This window comes from Phocoena sinus, chromosome 4, assembly GCF_008692025.1.
Source record: "Phocoena sinus isolate mPhoSin1 chromosome 4, mPhoSin1.pri, whole genome shotgun sequence".
NCBI classification, from domain to species: domain Eukaryota; kingdom Metazoa; phylum Chordata; class Mammalia; order Artiodactyla; family Phocoenidae; genus Phocoena; species Phocoena sinus.
Genome location: NC_045766.1, coordinates 144,846,052 through 144,863,688, shown reverse-complemented (window position 1 = coordinate 144,863,688; position 17,637 = coordinate 144,846,052). Strand labels below are relative to the sequence as shown.

At 54.9% G+C, this 17,637-nt stretch overlaps 1 protein-coding gene across 9 annotated transcripts in view; it reads right to left on the bottom strand.

Annotated features, from left to right (window-relative positions):
- Positions 1 to 11,573: 11,573 nt before the first annotated feature.
- ADARB1 (adenosine deaminase RNA specific B1) overlaps positions 11,574 to 17,637 on the bottom strand; it is a 117,183-nt gene continuing 111,119 nt past the window's right edge. For 7 of the 9 annotated variants that reach the window (XM_032631121.1, XM_032631112.1, XM_032631113.1 and 4 more), the window contains 2 exons: positions 16,266 to 16,444; positions 15,144 to 15,456 (listed from right to left, as the gene is read on the bottom strand). In XM_032631121.1, the coding sequence (XP_032487012.1) occupies positions 15,277 to 15,456; positions 16,266 to 16,444 (359 nt within the window). In that variant the 3' untranslated portion in view covers positions 15,144 to 15,276. Of the gene's footprint in view, positions 15,457 to 16,265; positions 16,445 to 17,637 lie in introns of all 9 variants that reach the window. The other 2 variants (XM_032631114.1, XM_032631115.1) reach the window with 2 other exon arrangements.

The window sequence follows — 17,637 nt, the reverse complement described above, 5'->3', positions numbered from 1 at the left end:
AGACCCTCTTCCAGGAGACAAGGGTCCGGGAGAGCTGGATGGCAGCCGTGCTGATGGAAAGGAAGCTCTGGGAGCTCAGGAGAGGAAACGCCGTCCGCAGGCAGGTGCTGGCCGGTGACCCGGCCCCCTCCCGGCCCTGTGCCCCTCCCCACCCCGGAGCCCCCACCGCTCCGCCCACAGCTCCCCCGGCTCCTCTGGCCCCGCCGGGAAGGAGGAGGCTCGGGGGTCCCGGGAGACCTGCAGGGGTGACACAGCTCCCAGCAGCCGGGCCCAACCCCCCCCCCCCCACCACCACCACACACAACACCCGCGTGTGGGTCTGTGAAGGAGATGTGCATCGCACTCTCTGGAGCTCCTGGGACTGAGTCGCCGCCTCGGTGACTCCGGCTCGTGTAGCGTGGTAACTCGAGGGTAGTGGGATTGAGGTATGGATTCGTTCGCAGAGTTCTCCTGATGACATAACTTCCCCACTGAACCCTTTAGAGATGTATTCTATCTAGTCTTGTTTTCTGGTTTCAATGAGATGTCCACCATGAGTTAAGAGTTCTCTACGTTTGGCCTGAATAGAGAGAGGTGTTTCAGACGAAGAGAACTCTTCTGTGCACTGTGGCTGGTACTAAAACTGACCTGAGTAAATTTTGGTGGGTTTTAAAACCAAAGCAAAAAACAAACTGAAGGGAAACAAACCCCATGCAAGTGACTTAATATCTGCATTAGTGTAGCCTTAATTCATAGTTTAGTCCTAGATTTATAGAGAAAGTGAGGGTTTTGCAACCACTGTTTCATGGTTTGTAATTTTTTGTTAACTTTTGTTGTTTTGTTTAAGATACTGTTTTTGTTTAGTTTTTCTGAAGATATGCAGTCAAAATTAAAGTTTTCTTTTGATGCCAAACACACACACACCCCCCACCCGGCAGATATGAGACCCTTTAAGTTGTTTCGTGTACCTGAAAAATGGAAAATACGCGTTTCAAGTTTCAAAGAAATTTTAAAATAAATATGTGTATGGGAAGAAACAATTGTGTGCATGTAATTTTATAGAGATACGTCTCCTCTCTGATATAGAGGGGGAGGGTTCCCTGTGACCTGATACCAAATGGAAACACTTCCCCCCAAATGGTGCAGATGGAGACATTGAACTGAAGGCCCTGTCCCGAGCAGTGTCAGGAAGAAGGGAAGGACCAAGGACGGGGCCCCAGGTGCCAGCAACAGGGGGGCTGTCCCCTTCCCTGGGCCTGGAGGGAGGAGGGGAAGAGGTGTCCTCTGAGCCACAGAGGGACTTCTCAGGAGCAGGGCAAGTGCCCCATCCTGGGTGCTGTCCCCGCATTGACGCGGGCAGCCCCTGAGGTCTGGGTACTGCTGGCAGAGGGAGCCTTGGGGACAGAGCTGGCCCGAAAAGGACCCCTACATGATGCGGGGAATGACCAGCACCCTTGCCTCTCTTGGATCCAAAGTGTGTGTGTGTGTGTGTGTGTGTGTGTGTGTGTGTGTGTGTGAGTGAGTGTGCGTGCACGCCTGTGCGGTTTCTTGCCTTTGTTTCCATTCATGTTTAGTTGACATCGATGGGTTCCTACGATGTCCTCAGCACTGCTCTGGCTGGATGTTTGGATCCAGAGATGGAAGCATCACCTAAGCTGAAGAGTCCTGGGGACACAGAGGTCATGCCCCAGTGAAGGTCAAGGTCAGGTAATAGGACCTTTACAAGCGGTAAAGACGGTCATATCTGCTCTGCAGACAATTCCAGCGGGGTGACGGCTGGGGTGACAGCGGGGTGACAGGCTCACACCAGGAGGGACATTTGCGCTGCTGAGGTCGGAGGAGTTTGCCTGGAAAGTCGGGGCACAGTATGCCGGGCAAGAGAGCACAGGCAGTAGGAATTCCTGGGATCCAGTGTCGGGGCGGAAATGGGGCAAAGATGACCTGGAGGGAGGGGGCGGGGCAGGGCCTCTGCACAGATGTCCCTCTATTGCGGTGACCGACACCATGGAGGGTGCAGACCCAGAGGGAGGGCGGTGGGGGGAGGTGGGGTGATGGGTGTTCTTTGCAGGTCCCCCTGGCTGTGGGCAGAGTGGAATGTGGGGGGGAGGGGCCGCTCAGGGGTCTTCGGGGGGCTCTGCGGCAACCCTGGGGTGGTCGTCTGGATGGAGGAAGAGGAAGGGTGGGCTGCGTGGGGCGGCTGTGGGGTCAGAGAAGAGGGGAAATGACTCAGAGCTTTCAGTGACCCTGTCGTCATCGGGCCCTCATCTGTGGTGGCATCTCTGCAGGAGAGCCTGGGGAAGCCCAGGGAGCAGGAGTGTGCCCCGCGAGAGCCGCTTCCCCGGGGCAGGTGTGGGGCAGGACGCATCCGTCTGGACTCCACGTGGTCCCTCCCGCCCCGCATCCCTGGCATCAGGGTCTCCCCTCCCGGGAGCTCCCGCCACAGGGGCCTCCCAGGGCAGGAAGGAGGGGCTGGAGTGCAGGGTGAGGACCCCCGCGGTGACGCCCTTGCCCCCTGAGTATAGGGGGTGACGCTCCTCGTGGGGACACAAGATGGGCCAGGTGTCCTCCAGCACGTGCACAGCCACGGGAGAGACAGACTCAGGGACCACAGGTGCCCACGAGTGGGGCCTGTACCCTCATTGCTGGGCCTACCCGTCTCTCCACCTGTCCCTGCAGCAGGCTGGGCCGGGCAGGAGGTCAGGAAGGGCTCCCTGGGGGAGGCAGCCCTGAGCTGAGCACTGAAGGAGAAGCAGGAGTTCTTTGCAGTGCTTTTCACCCCTTAAGGGCACAGGGATGGCCTGGAGAACCTGCTACCAAGCAGCTCCTGATTCACCGGTTCTGGGCTGGGTCTGACCCTGCACTGCGCCCTGCTGACACCCAGGCTGGTTCCAGGCAGGAATGGCAAGGATCTTAGGGGATGATGGGCCAGGCGGGGGAAGTGGAGGGGCTGGGACATTTCTGTCCAAGGGCGGCCCAGGCCCAGGCTCGAGGCAGGAGGAGCCTGGCAGAGCAGGTGTGCAACATGTGCAGGTCAGCCCCTCCAGTCATCCTCCCAGAAGCTCCACTCTACCCTGGACCAACATGGTCCTGAGGACACAGCCTGTCTCAGAGCAGCACAGTGAACCTCAGACCCCTGGTCATCCCTGGGGAAGCCGGCCACGGATGCCCACTGCCCTCCAGATCCCCGTGGTTGGCAGATGGACCAGGTTCACTGGCTTGCTCAGCCCAGTCCCCCAGGACCCCTCCTGACCTGTCCTTGTCCCTCCCCCTCCATCTGACCCATCACCCAGTCCATAGATTAGCATTCCAGCTCCCCGTTTTCTCTCTTCTCAGCCACCAGCCTCCAGGACAGACCATCCCCTCCGTCCTCTGGGTCCCTGTCCCTCTGGTGACCGACCTTCCTACTGACCCCACTTCACCAGGCTTCCTCCCATCCATCTCCTCCTGGCAGCCAGAGAGGACGCTGTGTCCCACGACCTAACCAAGGCAAGAAGGAAACCTGGGCCTGGGCACGCTTGGGGCGAAGGTCAGTTGGCCCCTGCCCTCGGCCATGGTGTCCTGGCTCTGGGTCAGCAACAGCAAGAGTTAGCATCGCCCCTGTGGGCCCAGGACACTCTGGTGGTGCCTGGTGTGAGCCTGTTACGGATGGTCCCTTTTCACTCAAAAAATTGTTCAAGTTAGGGCAATATATTATATGGTCACAAAATTAATGGGCCACCTGTGTTCACAATTCCCAGAGAAAATGCAGCATTAAAAAAATACGGGGCTTCCCTGGTGGCGCAGTGGTTGAGAGTCTGCCTACCAATGCAGGGGACACGGGTTCAAGCCCTGGTCTGGGAAGATCCCACGTGCCACGGAGCAGCTGGGCCCGTGAGCTACAAATACTGAGCTCTGCGCGTCTGGAGCCTGTGCTCCGCAGCAAGAGAGGCCGCGACAGTGAGAGGCCCGCGCACCGCGATGAAGAGTGGCCCCCGCTTGCCACAACTAGAGAAAGCCCTTGCACAGAAACGAAGACCCAACACAGCCAAAAATAAATAAATGAATAAATAAATTTAAAAAAAAAAAAAATACGTATACTCTCCTAACAAGAATGAAAACACGAGGTATTGAATCGTAAGTGCGGCTTCGGACAGTGGAAGACACACCTCACTTTTGCCAATTTAACCAACGTGAGGACAGTACTTTTTTGGTTGAGATGATCCACATTCTTTTTTTTTTGCTTTTTTTTGGCGGGGGGTGGTAGTACGCGGGCCTCTCACTGTTGTGGCCCCTCCCGTTGCGGAGCACAGGCTCCGGACGCGCAGGCTCAGCGGCCATGGCTCACGGGCCCAGCCGCTCCGCGGCATGTGGGATCTTCCCGGACCGGGGCGCGCACCCGCGTCCCCTGCATCGGCAGGCGGACTCTCAACCACTGCGCCACCAGGGAAGCCCTGATCCACATTCTTGAAGGTCAAATAGAAGCCACCTTAGACTTGAGAAGATCCCATAAAAACTGAGTAATCCATGGGATAAACATAATTCCAGTGTCCTTGGGTCGAAGACCTGTGTGTGAATGCAGACTTGAAAATCTTTCCACCAGAGCCCCTCTGATACCAAGTTCCTGGGATGCAGCGCTCCTGGGAACCATGGACAATAGATTCATCTGTTCGCTCAGGTCAAGGGCGTTTGTGATGGAGAAGACATGGGGTCTCCAGACAGAGTGTGAGACACGCAGTTGCTGTGTGTGGGAAGGGCCCGGAATCAGCAACTCCAGGAGGACGAGGCAGCGGGAACGGCCCTTCTGCCACCACCCCCGTCCCACCCCCCAACCCCACCCCAGGTGAGCTCCGGCCTCACTGGGAGGCTCTCCAAGACCAGCGGGGTGCTCCGACCCAGGCTCCTTTGAATTTCCATATACATTTTTTGATAAGCTTGTTAGGGGGTTTAGATTGGGACTGCATTTCTTCTATACGTAAACTGGAAGAGAGCTGACCTCATAACAATGTTTTCCTCCAATCCTTCCATGCCCTGCCTCCTACCTTCAGTCTTCACTTTCCCCCTCCCACCTTCCATTACTACCGTCCACTATTCCCTTCTACCCTCCACCATTCATTTTTTTGTTTGTTTTTTTTGTTTTTTTGTGTTTGCGGTATGCGGGCCTCTCACTGTTGTGGCCTCTCCCGTTGCGGAGCACAGGCTCCGGACGCGCAGGCTCAGCGGCCATGGCTCACGGGCCCAGCCGCTCCGCGGCATGTGGGATCTTCCCGGACCGGGGCACGAACCCGTGTCCCCTGCGTCGACAGACGGACTCTCAACCACTGCGCCACCAGGGAAGCCCCACCATTCATTTTTTACCATCCACTGTCCTCCATCCTCCAACCACCTTCCATCTCCCACCACCCACATTTTACAACTCACTGCCCACTGTGCACCATCCCCCATCACCATCCGACACTCAGTGTACACCATCCACCATCTTCTATCCACCTGGCACCATCCACCTGCCACCTTCCACTTTTCACCTACAACTTTCACCTTCCATGGCTCACGTTCCACCTTCTCAAACCCATCTCTCACCATCAATCACACAACAGTCACCATTCACCAGCCACATTCCACCTTCCACTAACCACCTGTGATCACTCATTATCCACCTTCCACCATCCTCCTCGACTATCCACAACCCGCCATCCACCCGCCACGTTCTACCATCCACCTGCCTCCTGCCACCTTCCACCAAACAGCATTTATCTTACATCATCCAGCCCAACCGTCCACCATCCACCTCCTACCACGCACCATCCACCATCCACCATGTACCTATTACATTCCATCCACCATCCACTTCCCACCATTCACCAGCCACCATCACCATCCATTTCCACCTTCCACCATCCACCCTCCTCCATCCTCCCTGACTATCCACCACCCACCCTCCACCCGCCACCTTCTACTTTCCACCATCCAGCATCTTTCATTCTCCTTCACTTATCCTTCCTTTTCATTCCCTCTGTGACCAACAGACTTTACTTGTTAATAATATCTCCTGGCTTGTTATTTTTTAAAATATTCTCAGTTCACAATTATTCAAACAACATAAATATATGACAACATTGATAGGTAAGTATTACACACAAAAGCAACATTTTAGTGAAAATGCTTCTCCTAAGGGAAATGAGGAAGCCTGTTCTTCCAACCAGATGGTTCCCATATGCAAGGATCAGGGACAGTCTGCTGCAACGAGACCAGCTTCATCTGTGTTTCTAGTCTTTTTAAAATAGAGGTACATCCAGGACACATTGTTTGCAGAATACATAGGTAAGGAGGTATACTATAGCAATGTCCCTCAATTGTTTATTGAACTCCTACATAATACCCTTTAATCAGAAGGTGATCTGTAATAAAAATTATAAAAATTTTAAAATGTTTTATCAATTGTCAACAATATTACACTTTCATTCAAATTTTTCTGAAAGCAAAGGGTTAGAAACTATGTACTTGGAGGAGGATGTGTTACCCTGTCACTCTCAATTTCTGGGACATTACTGGAGAGGCCTCACATCCACTTATCAAGGGACTATGGTTTATCCCCACTTCTCCGTCACCTAGCGGTACCTTGTTTAACCTGATGTATTCTGAGAGGGCTGGGAAAGTTGAAATGTTCATTTCATTGCTTTTTAGCCCCTTCAGTCTTTTTCAATAAAATGCTGTTGTCATACTGTGTTTTAAAATATATTTTCATCAAAGCTTGGAGCTGCAGATTTCGTTCATTCCACTTATGGCCAGTGTGTCCTTCACGCAGCCTGACCCTCCTTCTCAAACCAGTGAAGAAATGAGATTTATTTTCTGTCAGACAAGGTCTGACCCACTTTTCCATGAAATAAGTGTTAACGTGATTTTCCAGGGATTTTCAGAAAGAAAATCGTGAGAAGTAAAATTATAGGACACACCTTATAAGATAAATGGCTGAAGGCAGTGAAGTCAAGATTGAACACATATAGATTTAATTAACTGACCCACTGTATAATATGCCGGTAACAGTAAATGCGTCTGTACACTGCTTTTCTAACTTAATTTGTAACAGTTCAATGAAGTATGTAGGCAAACGTTCAGGTTATATACTGAGTGTGGAGAACGATGATAAAAAAGTGTGTGCATACACATGCAATGATCTCTATTCCCAGGAGCTAAGAGTAAAGAAGAATTAAGTGTGGGGCTTCCCTGGCGGCGCAGCGGGTGAGAGTCCGCCTGCCGACGCAGGGGACGCGGGTTCGTGCCCCGGTCCGGGAGGATCCCACGTGCCGCGGAGCGGCTGGGCCCGTGAGCCATGGCCGCTGAGCCTGCGCGTCCGGAGCCTGTGCTCTGCAAAGGGAGAGACCACAGCGGTGAGAGGCCCGCGTACCGCAAAAAAAAAAAGAATTAAGTATAAAAATCATTTGAAAAAGCTCTTCCTCACTAATTCTGGCAAGCATCGTGATCGAAGCCTCCTTTGTGTTTAATGAAAAAGGTCGGAAAGGTATGAAGGCTGAATGAAAAGAAAGGCAAAAAACGAAAGCAGGCTCATAGCTGACGCTTTGCAATGTGTGTTTGCAGTATTATTTAAGAATATTCAATTCCTCCATATAAAACAAGACATGAGTAGAGAAGCAAGTGGTCTATTTGACTCGTGAAACCGTTTACAGGTCAGCCGGACGTGGGGAGGTACCGGTATTCGTAAGACACTCGTCTTCACGAGGCCGGACATTACCCACCCACAGCTGGCTTCCAGTTCAGCCCCAGCATTTCCTGCCCGAGGCAAGCAGATAAAAGGCCAAACGCATTTCATCCAGCAGCGTAACTCAAACTCCCAGTGGAGTCGGGTTTAACGTCTTATTAGTCTTGTCACTAACTAGAGTTAACTAAAGTCTTTGACGTGCTCATATAAAGATAATGGATTCTCGTATTCCACCCCAGTAAGACAAAGAGCTAAATGTATTCTCACACCCTCTACCCTCCCATCACTCCAGGCTTCGCCACGTTGACACAACCCAGACCTTAAACTCTGGCTTTTCAGGGCTATGTGTTCTCTTACTTTCAGCTTAGCTTTTACAACCACCGTAGCCTTCCCACCGTACGGATGATTGTTACGATATAGGCCTCTTGCAAGATTTCTTAAATGCTGTTTCTCTATTTAAGCGTTTCATCAAAACTGCTCTCAATGCCGATTTTTCTGCGTCAAAGCTCTGAGGCACCATTTTTAACAATCAATCATTTGCTTTTGTTAATTCAGTGGGTATTTACCGTCTGCAGCATGGCAGGGCTGTCCTAAGTGACGGGGATCAGCCGTGCACTGATGCCTCTGACCTACAGTGTTAACGTTCCGTTGGGGACAGATAAACAAACCCAAGTTACATCAGAGCAGTACGTGTCAGGAAGGAAAATCGGGCAGGGTGAGCGGTGACGGAAGATTCAGTGGGTGCATGAAGTCCTTATTTCCACGAAGGTACCCTTAAAACGGCTCTCCAAGGAAGTAAATGATTGCGATTTAAAAACCGTTTTATGCCCCGCCTCCATTTTTAAAATTTGGAAAATTCACATTTTACAGTGGTAAAATTTTTTGTGTGTGCGTTACCTGCTTTTGTGTAAAAAATCCCAGAGCACTTAGAGTACCATAAAATGGTAGTTTTAAAAGTCTATGTTTGAACTTTTAAAATTCCTTATGAAAAATTTTAAAGACATAAAAGTAGAGAGAAGAGTATACTGCATTCCTATGTGCTGGCTCCAACAATCTCCTACACTCGGCCAATACTGTTTCAACTAGACCTTTTCTCCATTTACAGTCCTTTTTTATTGTTTTCGTTTTTTCTTTTAAGGAAGCCCCAGACGTACCATTTCATCTGCAAGGGCTTCACTGTGCCTCCTAACGACGCCCTTGCAAGGGTAGCAAACGGCACAGACACCCCATTTGCCGGATGTGACACTTTACCGCTAGCGTCCGGATAGTTTAGATTTTCTTTGTCTCTTCCTCTTTCCATCTGGTTTTCTGATTGTAAATGCATTCTATTATTTAGTTCACTATTTCAAATCCTGCTTGGCTCTCTTGGTTTCATTTCATCTCTTTGAGAATGTTCATTAAGCTAATTTTAAATTCTTGGGCTCTCCGTTCTAAAATATTAGCATATATTCTGACGGAATCTCTAATTCAATATTCTAATTGTCAAATAGCTGTACTCTTCAGACGTCTTCTTTCTCCTCAGGAGGTCATTTTCTGCGGGGTGTTGGCTACTTGGTCAGCTGGCCTCAGAGGCCTCAGTCCCAGGGAGCTGAGGGGCGGGAAGAGGCGGGGAGCCCCGACCCTTGCAGCCCCGCCGCTCTGGGCTGTGGGCAGACGCTCCGAGAACGGGGCCTTGGCCCGCCCAGAGCTGCCCTACAGACCCAGGCCAGTGGTGCCGGTCGATGCTTAGCCACGCGCCCCCGCCCCGTCCTGTGTGCATGTGTGTCCGTGAGCTGACGGTCAATTGTGTGGCTGTGGGGACTGCAGCCCACGCTGCATATAATAGACAACAATAACACACATGATACTCCAGCAAGTCCCAGGGCCCGCTGCCCCTGCAGACGCCCGGTGGGTTCATCGCTGCGCCCTTGCACCCACAGCCCGTCCAGAGCGGGGTCGCCATCACCCATGTGTCTGGCGCGGGAAGCAATGGCGATGCCTCTCGTCATGGGCGTGACAGTTCTCAGAGGCTGCACCAACACGTTCTCAACTTCTGGCGCCCTCACAACCTGGCGGGCGCGTTTCAGGTGCCATCTGCACAGCCTGCGCCCCTTTCTCGGGCCTGGGGACAGCAGGGCAGCAGAGGGGGCCAGGGTGGGGGCGTCCAGCGTGCACAACTCCCCCGCAGGCCGACGCCCGGGCCCAGAACAACGCACACGGCGAATGAGGGGCTCTGGAGATCCAGTACCTTGATCTCGATGACCGTGAGCTCATACGGTGTGATTTTAACTAACAGCTGGGTTCGACCTCTCCCCAAATTCCCGCACCTTCGCTGCTGGGCCAGTGCCCTGACTCGCCAGGTTCCCTCGGCTGGTCCCTCTGCCTTTACTAAAGAAATTATTAATAATATGACTAAATGTTAATCAATATTAACAATTAAATGACGGCAATTTACGAAGTAGCTGCTTCCCCGCGCCCCCCGGCTGCAGCCCGCCTGCCCCCTTCCCTCCTCCTCTCTCCACCACGACACCCACCCCGACACCCCTCCCATCCCAGGAATGGATCTGGAGTCTTTGCTGCAGGAGAGCAAGAGCTCCGTGTCACGTCAGCCCCGTCACGGAACACGGGGTCTTGCCCGCCCCCTCGATGGAGCCACAGGAAGACCCCACGAGGAAAAGCCCTTCTACAGACTGGACTCGTAAAGAGGAGGCTGCCCCCAACCTTTTCTCTGAAGCTTCATCTGCTCTTTTTGATGACACATATTTTCATTTGAATGTTGCTTTTATTGTGGGGAAAGAAATGAAAACAGAATCAAAATGGATGCAAAGGACAGTAAATTACTTGTCTGTAACAGTGCTTTTTATTTGTATGGGACTTTTGACTTTTCAAAAGGTTGTCCTGTTTGCTTTTCATGTTGATATAGAAATGTTGGACAAAGAGATACAATTTTTTAAAAGGAAACTAAAATTAAAATGACTCCCAATCCCATCATTCACACACGGTGACCAGACTCGGCCTCTTCCAGATTGTTCCGTGTGTGCTCGTACCCTTCTTACATAAAGCATCCGAATTTCTCTACAACCGCGAACTTCAATACTGCCTCGCAGCCAGGTTTCCACTTTACCGTGAACGGCCCTCCAAAACGCCAGCCCTGAACACTGCCGCTCTACCCTGTAACCAGGCAACTGCCTCACTGTGGCCGATACCCAGACAGTCTGGCCAGCGACGAGCTGGTGTGGGCTCCCCCTCTGCTGTCCCGTCCACGGCGCTCCACATGCCTCACGGCACATGGGCTCACGTCATCCTCCCTCTCTATAGCCCGGCAGGAGCAGGGCCAGCTATGCAAGTTCCACTCCTCCGCCTAACGTGTGGGAGTGGCCGGCGTGTGCCAGGAACCCACGTGGAGGGGAGAGATGCCGGCATGTGCCAGGAACCCACGTGGGGGGGGGGAGTGGCCGGCGTGTGCCAGGAACCCACGTGGGGGGGGGGGGATGGCCGGAGTGTGCCAGGAACCCACGTGGAGGGGAGAGATGCCGGCGTGTGCCAGGAACCCACGTGGAGGGGAGAGATGCCGGCGTGTGCCAGGAACCCACGTGTGGGAGTGGCCGGCGTGTGCCAGGAACCCACGTGGAGGGGAGAGATGCCGGCGTGTGCCAGGAACCCACGTGGGGGGGGGGGAGTGGCCGGCGTGTGCCAGGAACCCACGTGGCTGGGGGTGGCCAGCGTGTGCCAGGAACCCACGTGCGGGGTCGGGGGGAATCAGAGGGCCCAAGCCCCAGGGGAGGTGCTCAGAGCCACGCACAGATGACAGGAGTGGAGTGTTGGCCCAGTGCCCTCGGCTGGCGCCCACCCACACCTTCCCAAACCCTACTCCGGACCAAGGAGGGAAATAACCAGGGAGGAGAGAGAATCTCAGCGAGGCTGCGGTAGTGAAACATGGTTTTATTGAGAACGTCTCAAGTCCTCTGTCTGAGCGACAGGGTCTCATGCTCGGTGCCGGCTCATGCAGGGGGTCACGTGTGGCCCGCACATCAGTGGACACACAGGGGGCACCGAGGAGTGCGCCTTGGTGACAGCGCTCTCGGCGGGATTACATTCATATGAAGTGTCCGAATTCTAGAATAAAATTAACAGCATATAACCCAAAGTTGGAGAAGCAAACAGCTTTTGGGGCTCGTTCCACGAACATTCCACAGACCGCCTTTCACTGTTCACGACTGGGTCCGTGATGCAACAGCAGCCCCAGCCGTGGCCAAGATGAGAGTCCTCGGGGCTGGGGGCGTGCACCTCCAAACACTGAACGAGGAAGCGCAGACGCGCTGCCGGAAACGGGAGCTCAGAGTCCAGATCGTCAGGGCCTCTCCCTCCCAGCCATGTGGACACAGAACCCCAGTGCCCCGGGCCGGCCTCCGGCCAGGGAGAGACAGTCACAGGACACGCCGAGGAAAAGGACACGCGAAGCTGGACTCACACGACCACACTCTGCTTTTTCCATTCATATAGTTTTGATAAAAACAAAACCTTCTGAGAGATTCACTAATTTCATAGAATTTAGAGACGGGACTTTACTTCTTGTGCTGGATCAAATTTATAGTTGGGGCAGACCTTACATTTGGGTGTAAAATATTTCGGAAATGGAAAAAAACCCATCTGTCTTTTTTACTTGTTCCTGGAGAAAAGGGGCAGGGCGTGCTCCCCGCTCCCAGCACCCACCAATTCCATTCTGGGACCTGGCTACCCCAGGAGACTGGGAGGCTCGGCCACGTGAAATTACAAGGAAAGCAGGGATTCAATAGTCTGGAAAGCAACAAAATTATTCAGAAAAAATAAATTCCAGAGAAGTTAATACCTTGTGAAATGTGGGCTTGTACATTTTAAAATAAAATAACTGTTTCTGATTATAATAAAAATCTCCAAATAGAAAAAGATGACGAAAAGCCCCATTAAGACTCAGAGTCAAACTGCAGGGACGAGGTGAGGCCTCCCGACCCCGAGCAGGGGTGAGGGCTGAGGAACCAGCGATCACGGCCCCCCACCTCGGCCACCCTCTCCACAAGCCCTGGCTCGGGTCACAAAATGAGACTTCTCTATGGCGGACCTTCCCGCCAGCAGGACAGCTGCCCAGTGGCCCCAGGCACCGCAGCAGGGCCAGTGTCTTTGCAGAATACATACTACAGGCTTAGCCGCCGAGACAGAACAGAAACCCTCCCAAACCCCACCGGTCAAAATGTCCTCAAAGTTTAAGATTTTTCTCAAAAGATCAAGGGCTTGGTTGTGTCAGATTTCCAAAGTTTCTAAAACCCAGATTAAGGACCCTGGATGCAAAACGACACCTCAAGGAAATGCCTACGTGGTGGTGCACGGCGGGCCGCGCTCCCTGATTTGTCTTTTGGGGGGTGTGCGTTTCCTCCTTTTTCCTGCGTACAGAGGACTGTGCCAGTTGCCCTGTCCCAGGAGCTGTGCAGGCCTCCTGCCCCAGCCCGACTCCCCGCAGCCCCGCCTGGCCCTGCCGCCCAGCGGTCCCCGACCCCCTCGCCCGCGATCCTTGGCTACCTTCCTCCCCAGGCCTGGGTGCTCTCGGGGCAGGAGCCCCGCATCAGGTCCGTCCTGGACGGTCACACAAACGTGAGCCGGGAGAGGCAGCAGGGCACAGCCACGCGGCACGGACCCACACAGTAAGGCATTCGTTTACCTGGGCTGGGGCATGGTGGGGGATCGTGCTCAGGTCCACAGTCGGCTGACAGAGGGGGAGCGGGCATCCTGGCCTGCTTGTGTGCACGTGCGGTATCATTCCTCTGGACTTTGTAACCAAAATCCACATATTTTTTAAAAACTAAGTCCATCTCCCAACCCCCATTAGAAAAAATACCATCTATAGAGAGAAGAATAAAAATGCAGGGACTCACAGATGTCTTTTCTGAGTGTGCAGGAGACTGCTGGGGTCGGCGGGCGCCACCAGACACCTTTCTTTTCTCGGGTGAAACCACAGCAGGCCCCGCCGGGCCACACAGGCCCGAGCCCCGTGCCGACAGGGTCGGGACAAGAAAACGCCCTGCAGAGATGGCGGCATGGGCAACCCTCGTCCTCTGACCCGGCCAGGCCCCGGCAGTGTGGCCCCCTCCCCCCTGCCCTGCACGCGCCCACGGGGCGCAGCACCTCAAGTCTCCACGCGGACGCGGAGACACCTGGAGACGTGACCTTCTGGGACCACGTCTCCCACTCTGAGCGCCCGGGCTCTGGGCCAAAGTGTCAGTGGCCGTCCTGTTCCTGCACTGAGTTTTCTGAGCCCATAAAGGACACGGGACACCCAGGCACAGAGCTTGACGCCTGGACTTGGCTGGAGGGCCCTCTCTGCCTATGGCACCCCCAAGACCCCCCAGAACCAGGAACTGCTGCTGACTCAGCGAAAGGCACCAAGCTCCTCTCCGACCCTCCATGGAAGCGGGAGGAGCGTGCTGTGACCTTTGCGTCAGGACGGGGCGGCCTCCCGGGGTCCCCAACTGCCCGCCTGCCCTGACCCCCGGCTCGCTCGGCCCGCCTGGGACTGGCCTGTGTGCTGTGGGGTGCCGAGCAGTGTCCCGGGCACCCCCGACTCCAGACCACCCCCCCTTCCCTGCCGTGACACCAACATCCCAACCTGGTCGAGACCCCACCGGCAACACGCTGTCTCGCCAGCTCTCAGCCTGAACACTTGTACTTCAAACATGTCCTTGATAAAGCTGGAAAGAATAATTAGAAAATACGCCTTAAGTGGCGTTTTCCAAGAATGAACACCTACTTACTTAGCTCTATTTCCATCCTGTGAAGAGCCTGAGACAGTCATTCTCATCCAGGAGGTTCAGAGGAAGGACCAGCGGGAATTCTAGGTTATTTACTGTGCAGTAGCCCCTGTGGGTCCCTTCTAGTCCCTAAAAGTTCAATACTGCTTAAAAAACCCAAATGAATGGCCAGGCCTACTGACCATGTTTGACCTCTGATTATTTAGAAGTCAACCGAGAGACGATTTTCCATGATATGGTCCTACGAGGAGCACAGAAACTTCTAGAGGACGCTGGAGGCTGCAGGGACCTGGCTGTGACCCCATGCGCCACACCACGGGTCGCTGCGCTGTGGACGTGGGCTCCGCGCGGGGAGTCCTCTCCCAGGGAGGCACCTACGGGGAACAGGGACCTACACGTGGACAGGGGTACAGTTTCTTTAGGTTACTGCCTCCTATCTATTTCCTCACTCCCTCCGTATATAAATGCTTCTTTGCAATCAAAGTAATGTGGCATAAGAGTGACCTGACATAGTTATTTCTTATTTTATAAACCATATTCCTAGTTCTGAATAAATTAATTATTCAAGAATTTCACACAAAGTAATTCCTATTTTTCCTAAACTTCAGGAAGCCCTACTCAGTAGAACTCAACTTCTAAATGTAAACTGAGGTTGAAAGCAGTCACTGGATGATTCAAAAGGGGGAACACTGCTGTAGAGAGATGCCAGGTGTTGACACGGGACCCTGACGCCAGACCCCGCGCCCCGCGCGCCTGCCCCTGGGGACGTTGCCGCGCGCCCAGCTCCCACACATCCCACACCTGCCCCGGCTCAGCTGCGAGGTTTGGGGCCGCGCTGCACACCCGTCAGGGTGTGAGTGAGAACTGGTCCTGTTCCGTGGGCTTCTCCACCCAGGCGCCCAGCCCGGCCTTGATGAAGGCTCTGAACAGACAGGCCTTGGCGGCCTGGTACTCCTTGGCCACCAGCTTGGACTCGTGGTACACGTTGGGTTTAGTGATCTTGGAGCGCAGTAAGTTGGAGGGAACCTGTAAAAAGATTTAAAAAAAGACAAGTGCAACTGTTTAAGCAGTAACGGTAGAAAATGAAACAGTAAGATGTTCAAAAAACGGTGTTTCAAACGGTGCTGCTTCTGGGGGGATCCAAGGGACAGTGCCATCCCCGGGGACCGTGTCACACAGAGCCACGCTGGACACCCCCTGAGGGTCTCCATCCTCAGCCCCAAGTGGCGGCTTCCAGGTTAAACAGACAGGGGCTGCTGGCCAGCAGCAGACTCCAAGGTCGGGTCTCACACATGCAGGTCTTTAACAAACAACACCTCTGCCGTTTGGTCACAGGGAGAACTCGAGCCGCCCCCCCGCCCACCTCCTCCAACCCATTTTTTGTGCAGATCTTAGAATCAGCAGGGCAGCCACCCAAGGCCCCCTGCACGGGTGAGCGTCCCGCCACGGGGACGCAGCAACCTCTGCCCCTCACAAATAAAAGCTACTGACCCGACTTACAAGTAAATGGAAACTGGTAACATACTGACTCACTAGAGGAGAGTTTATTGGGGAAGAAGGGCCGTGCTGCTGCAAAACCCCCAAGCCCCAACCAACGCCCGCTGAACACACAGGCTGGAACCCAGGGCGCCCCAGAGCTGCGGGCCCCGAGGAGGACTCCGCGCGAGTGCCGAGTCCCAGGTTCCGGCGGGCTGGGGTGGGAGTTTGGGGGGAGCGGGGCTGAGCCTGCTTTGAATCTGAGGAGCCAGGGCCAGACTGTCAGCCAAGAGCACCCAGAAGAGACCAGGTGTGGGGCGGCCGCCCGGGCAGGCTGGTGGGGAAGGGCGCCTCAGTACCTTGCCGTGCACACGCATCCAGCGACAGTACAACGCGTGCTTACACAGGCGAGAGGCGCGGCCCAGCTCGTCCTTCCCTGTGGTGGCGTTGATGACCTCGATGGCCGAGTCGCCCACCGTCCAGTTGACACTGAAGTTGGGGGCCTTCCCCGGCTGCCGCGCCTCCGCGTTGCTGATGCCTAGAACAAGACGGGGGCGGGTGACGCGGGGCCCGGCGTGCGTGCTGCGGGGACGCGGCCCGACAGCGGCTGGCCAGGCGCGCCTGCCCTCCCAGCAGCCCGCCCCAGTCCCTGCCGCCCAGAAACACACCTGTCTGTGCAGGGAGGCGGGTGGGCCCGCAGAAACCCCTAACCCCGAGACTTCACGCACTCCCGAGTTCACTTGGGGCCAAATCTCTAGACGCCTGGGTGGAGAGGGGCCCCACTTCCGGGAGTGATTCAGGGTCCCACACGACTGCGCTCCTGCCCGCCGGGGCCAGGCGCGTTCAGCCCCCGCCTCACATGCAAGACACGAGCGATCCAGGAAACCCGACCCTCGAGGAGTGTGTACGAGCGAGACGGTGCTTCCTCAGCAGGGTTCAACCCTCCTGTCTTGACCAACCGAGGCTCATGTCCTGGGGCTGAAAGTGGGACACGCTCAGGTCGCCGCCGGGGACTGAATGCACACGTCCCCGCCCGCCCTGCGTGTAGAGCCCGGTCATTCAACCCCCAGACGGCAGACACAAGGCCACAGCGCCTACGACAGCAGCTGGCCCGCACCTGGACCCTCCAGGGGGCTTCAGCCCGGCCCTCGCTCTTGGTGGCCATCTACTCCTCCCTCGCACAGAACGTTAAAGCCAGGACAGCAGGTCCAGGCAGCCCCCAGTTGGCACCCAGGCCTCGCTCAGAAGCCTCACTTCTTCAGGGCAGAACAGCAGCTCGTCTGAAAGCGGCGTGAAGAGACAATAAAGAAAATTCACGTTTACACCAACCTCGGGGAGATTCATTTAAAGGGACGATGCACGCTTAACAGGATGTCCATGCTCCCCTCCCCCCAGGGCGGGCGGGGGAGGGAGTGGGCACCCGCTCTGTCCGGCCTCCCCTTTACCCCTTCACTGGCTGGTCGCAGGAGGAGGGGGTGGTTGATTCGGAACTAACATCCGGACGTGATGGAGAAGCTTCTTGTTAGCAGCACTGGCCAGGCTTCTTAAAGGGTTCTGGCATTCAACACAGACCCCACCCCCACGGACACGGCGGGGAGCTGCTGCCCCACGGGGGGACCTGCGGAGGGTCGCCCAGGGCTTCTTCCAGGGGCAGGCGGAGGTGGGGGGCCCCCATGCGGGGGACAAGCCTCGGGCACAGAGTGGAGCTCACTCGGGCCAGGTGGACCACAC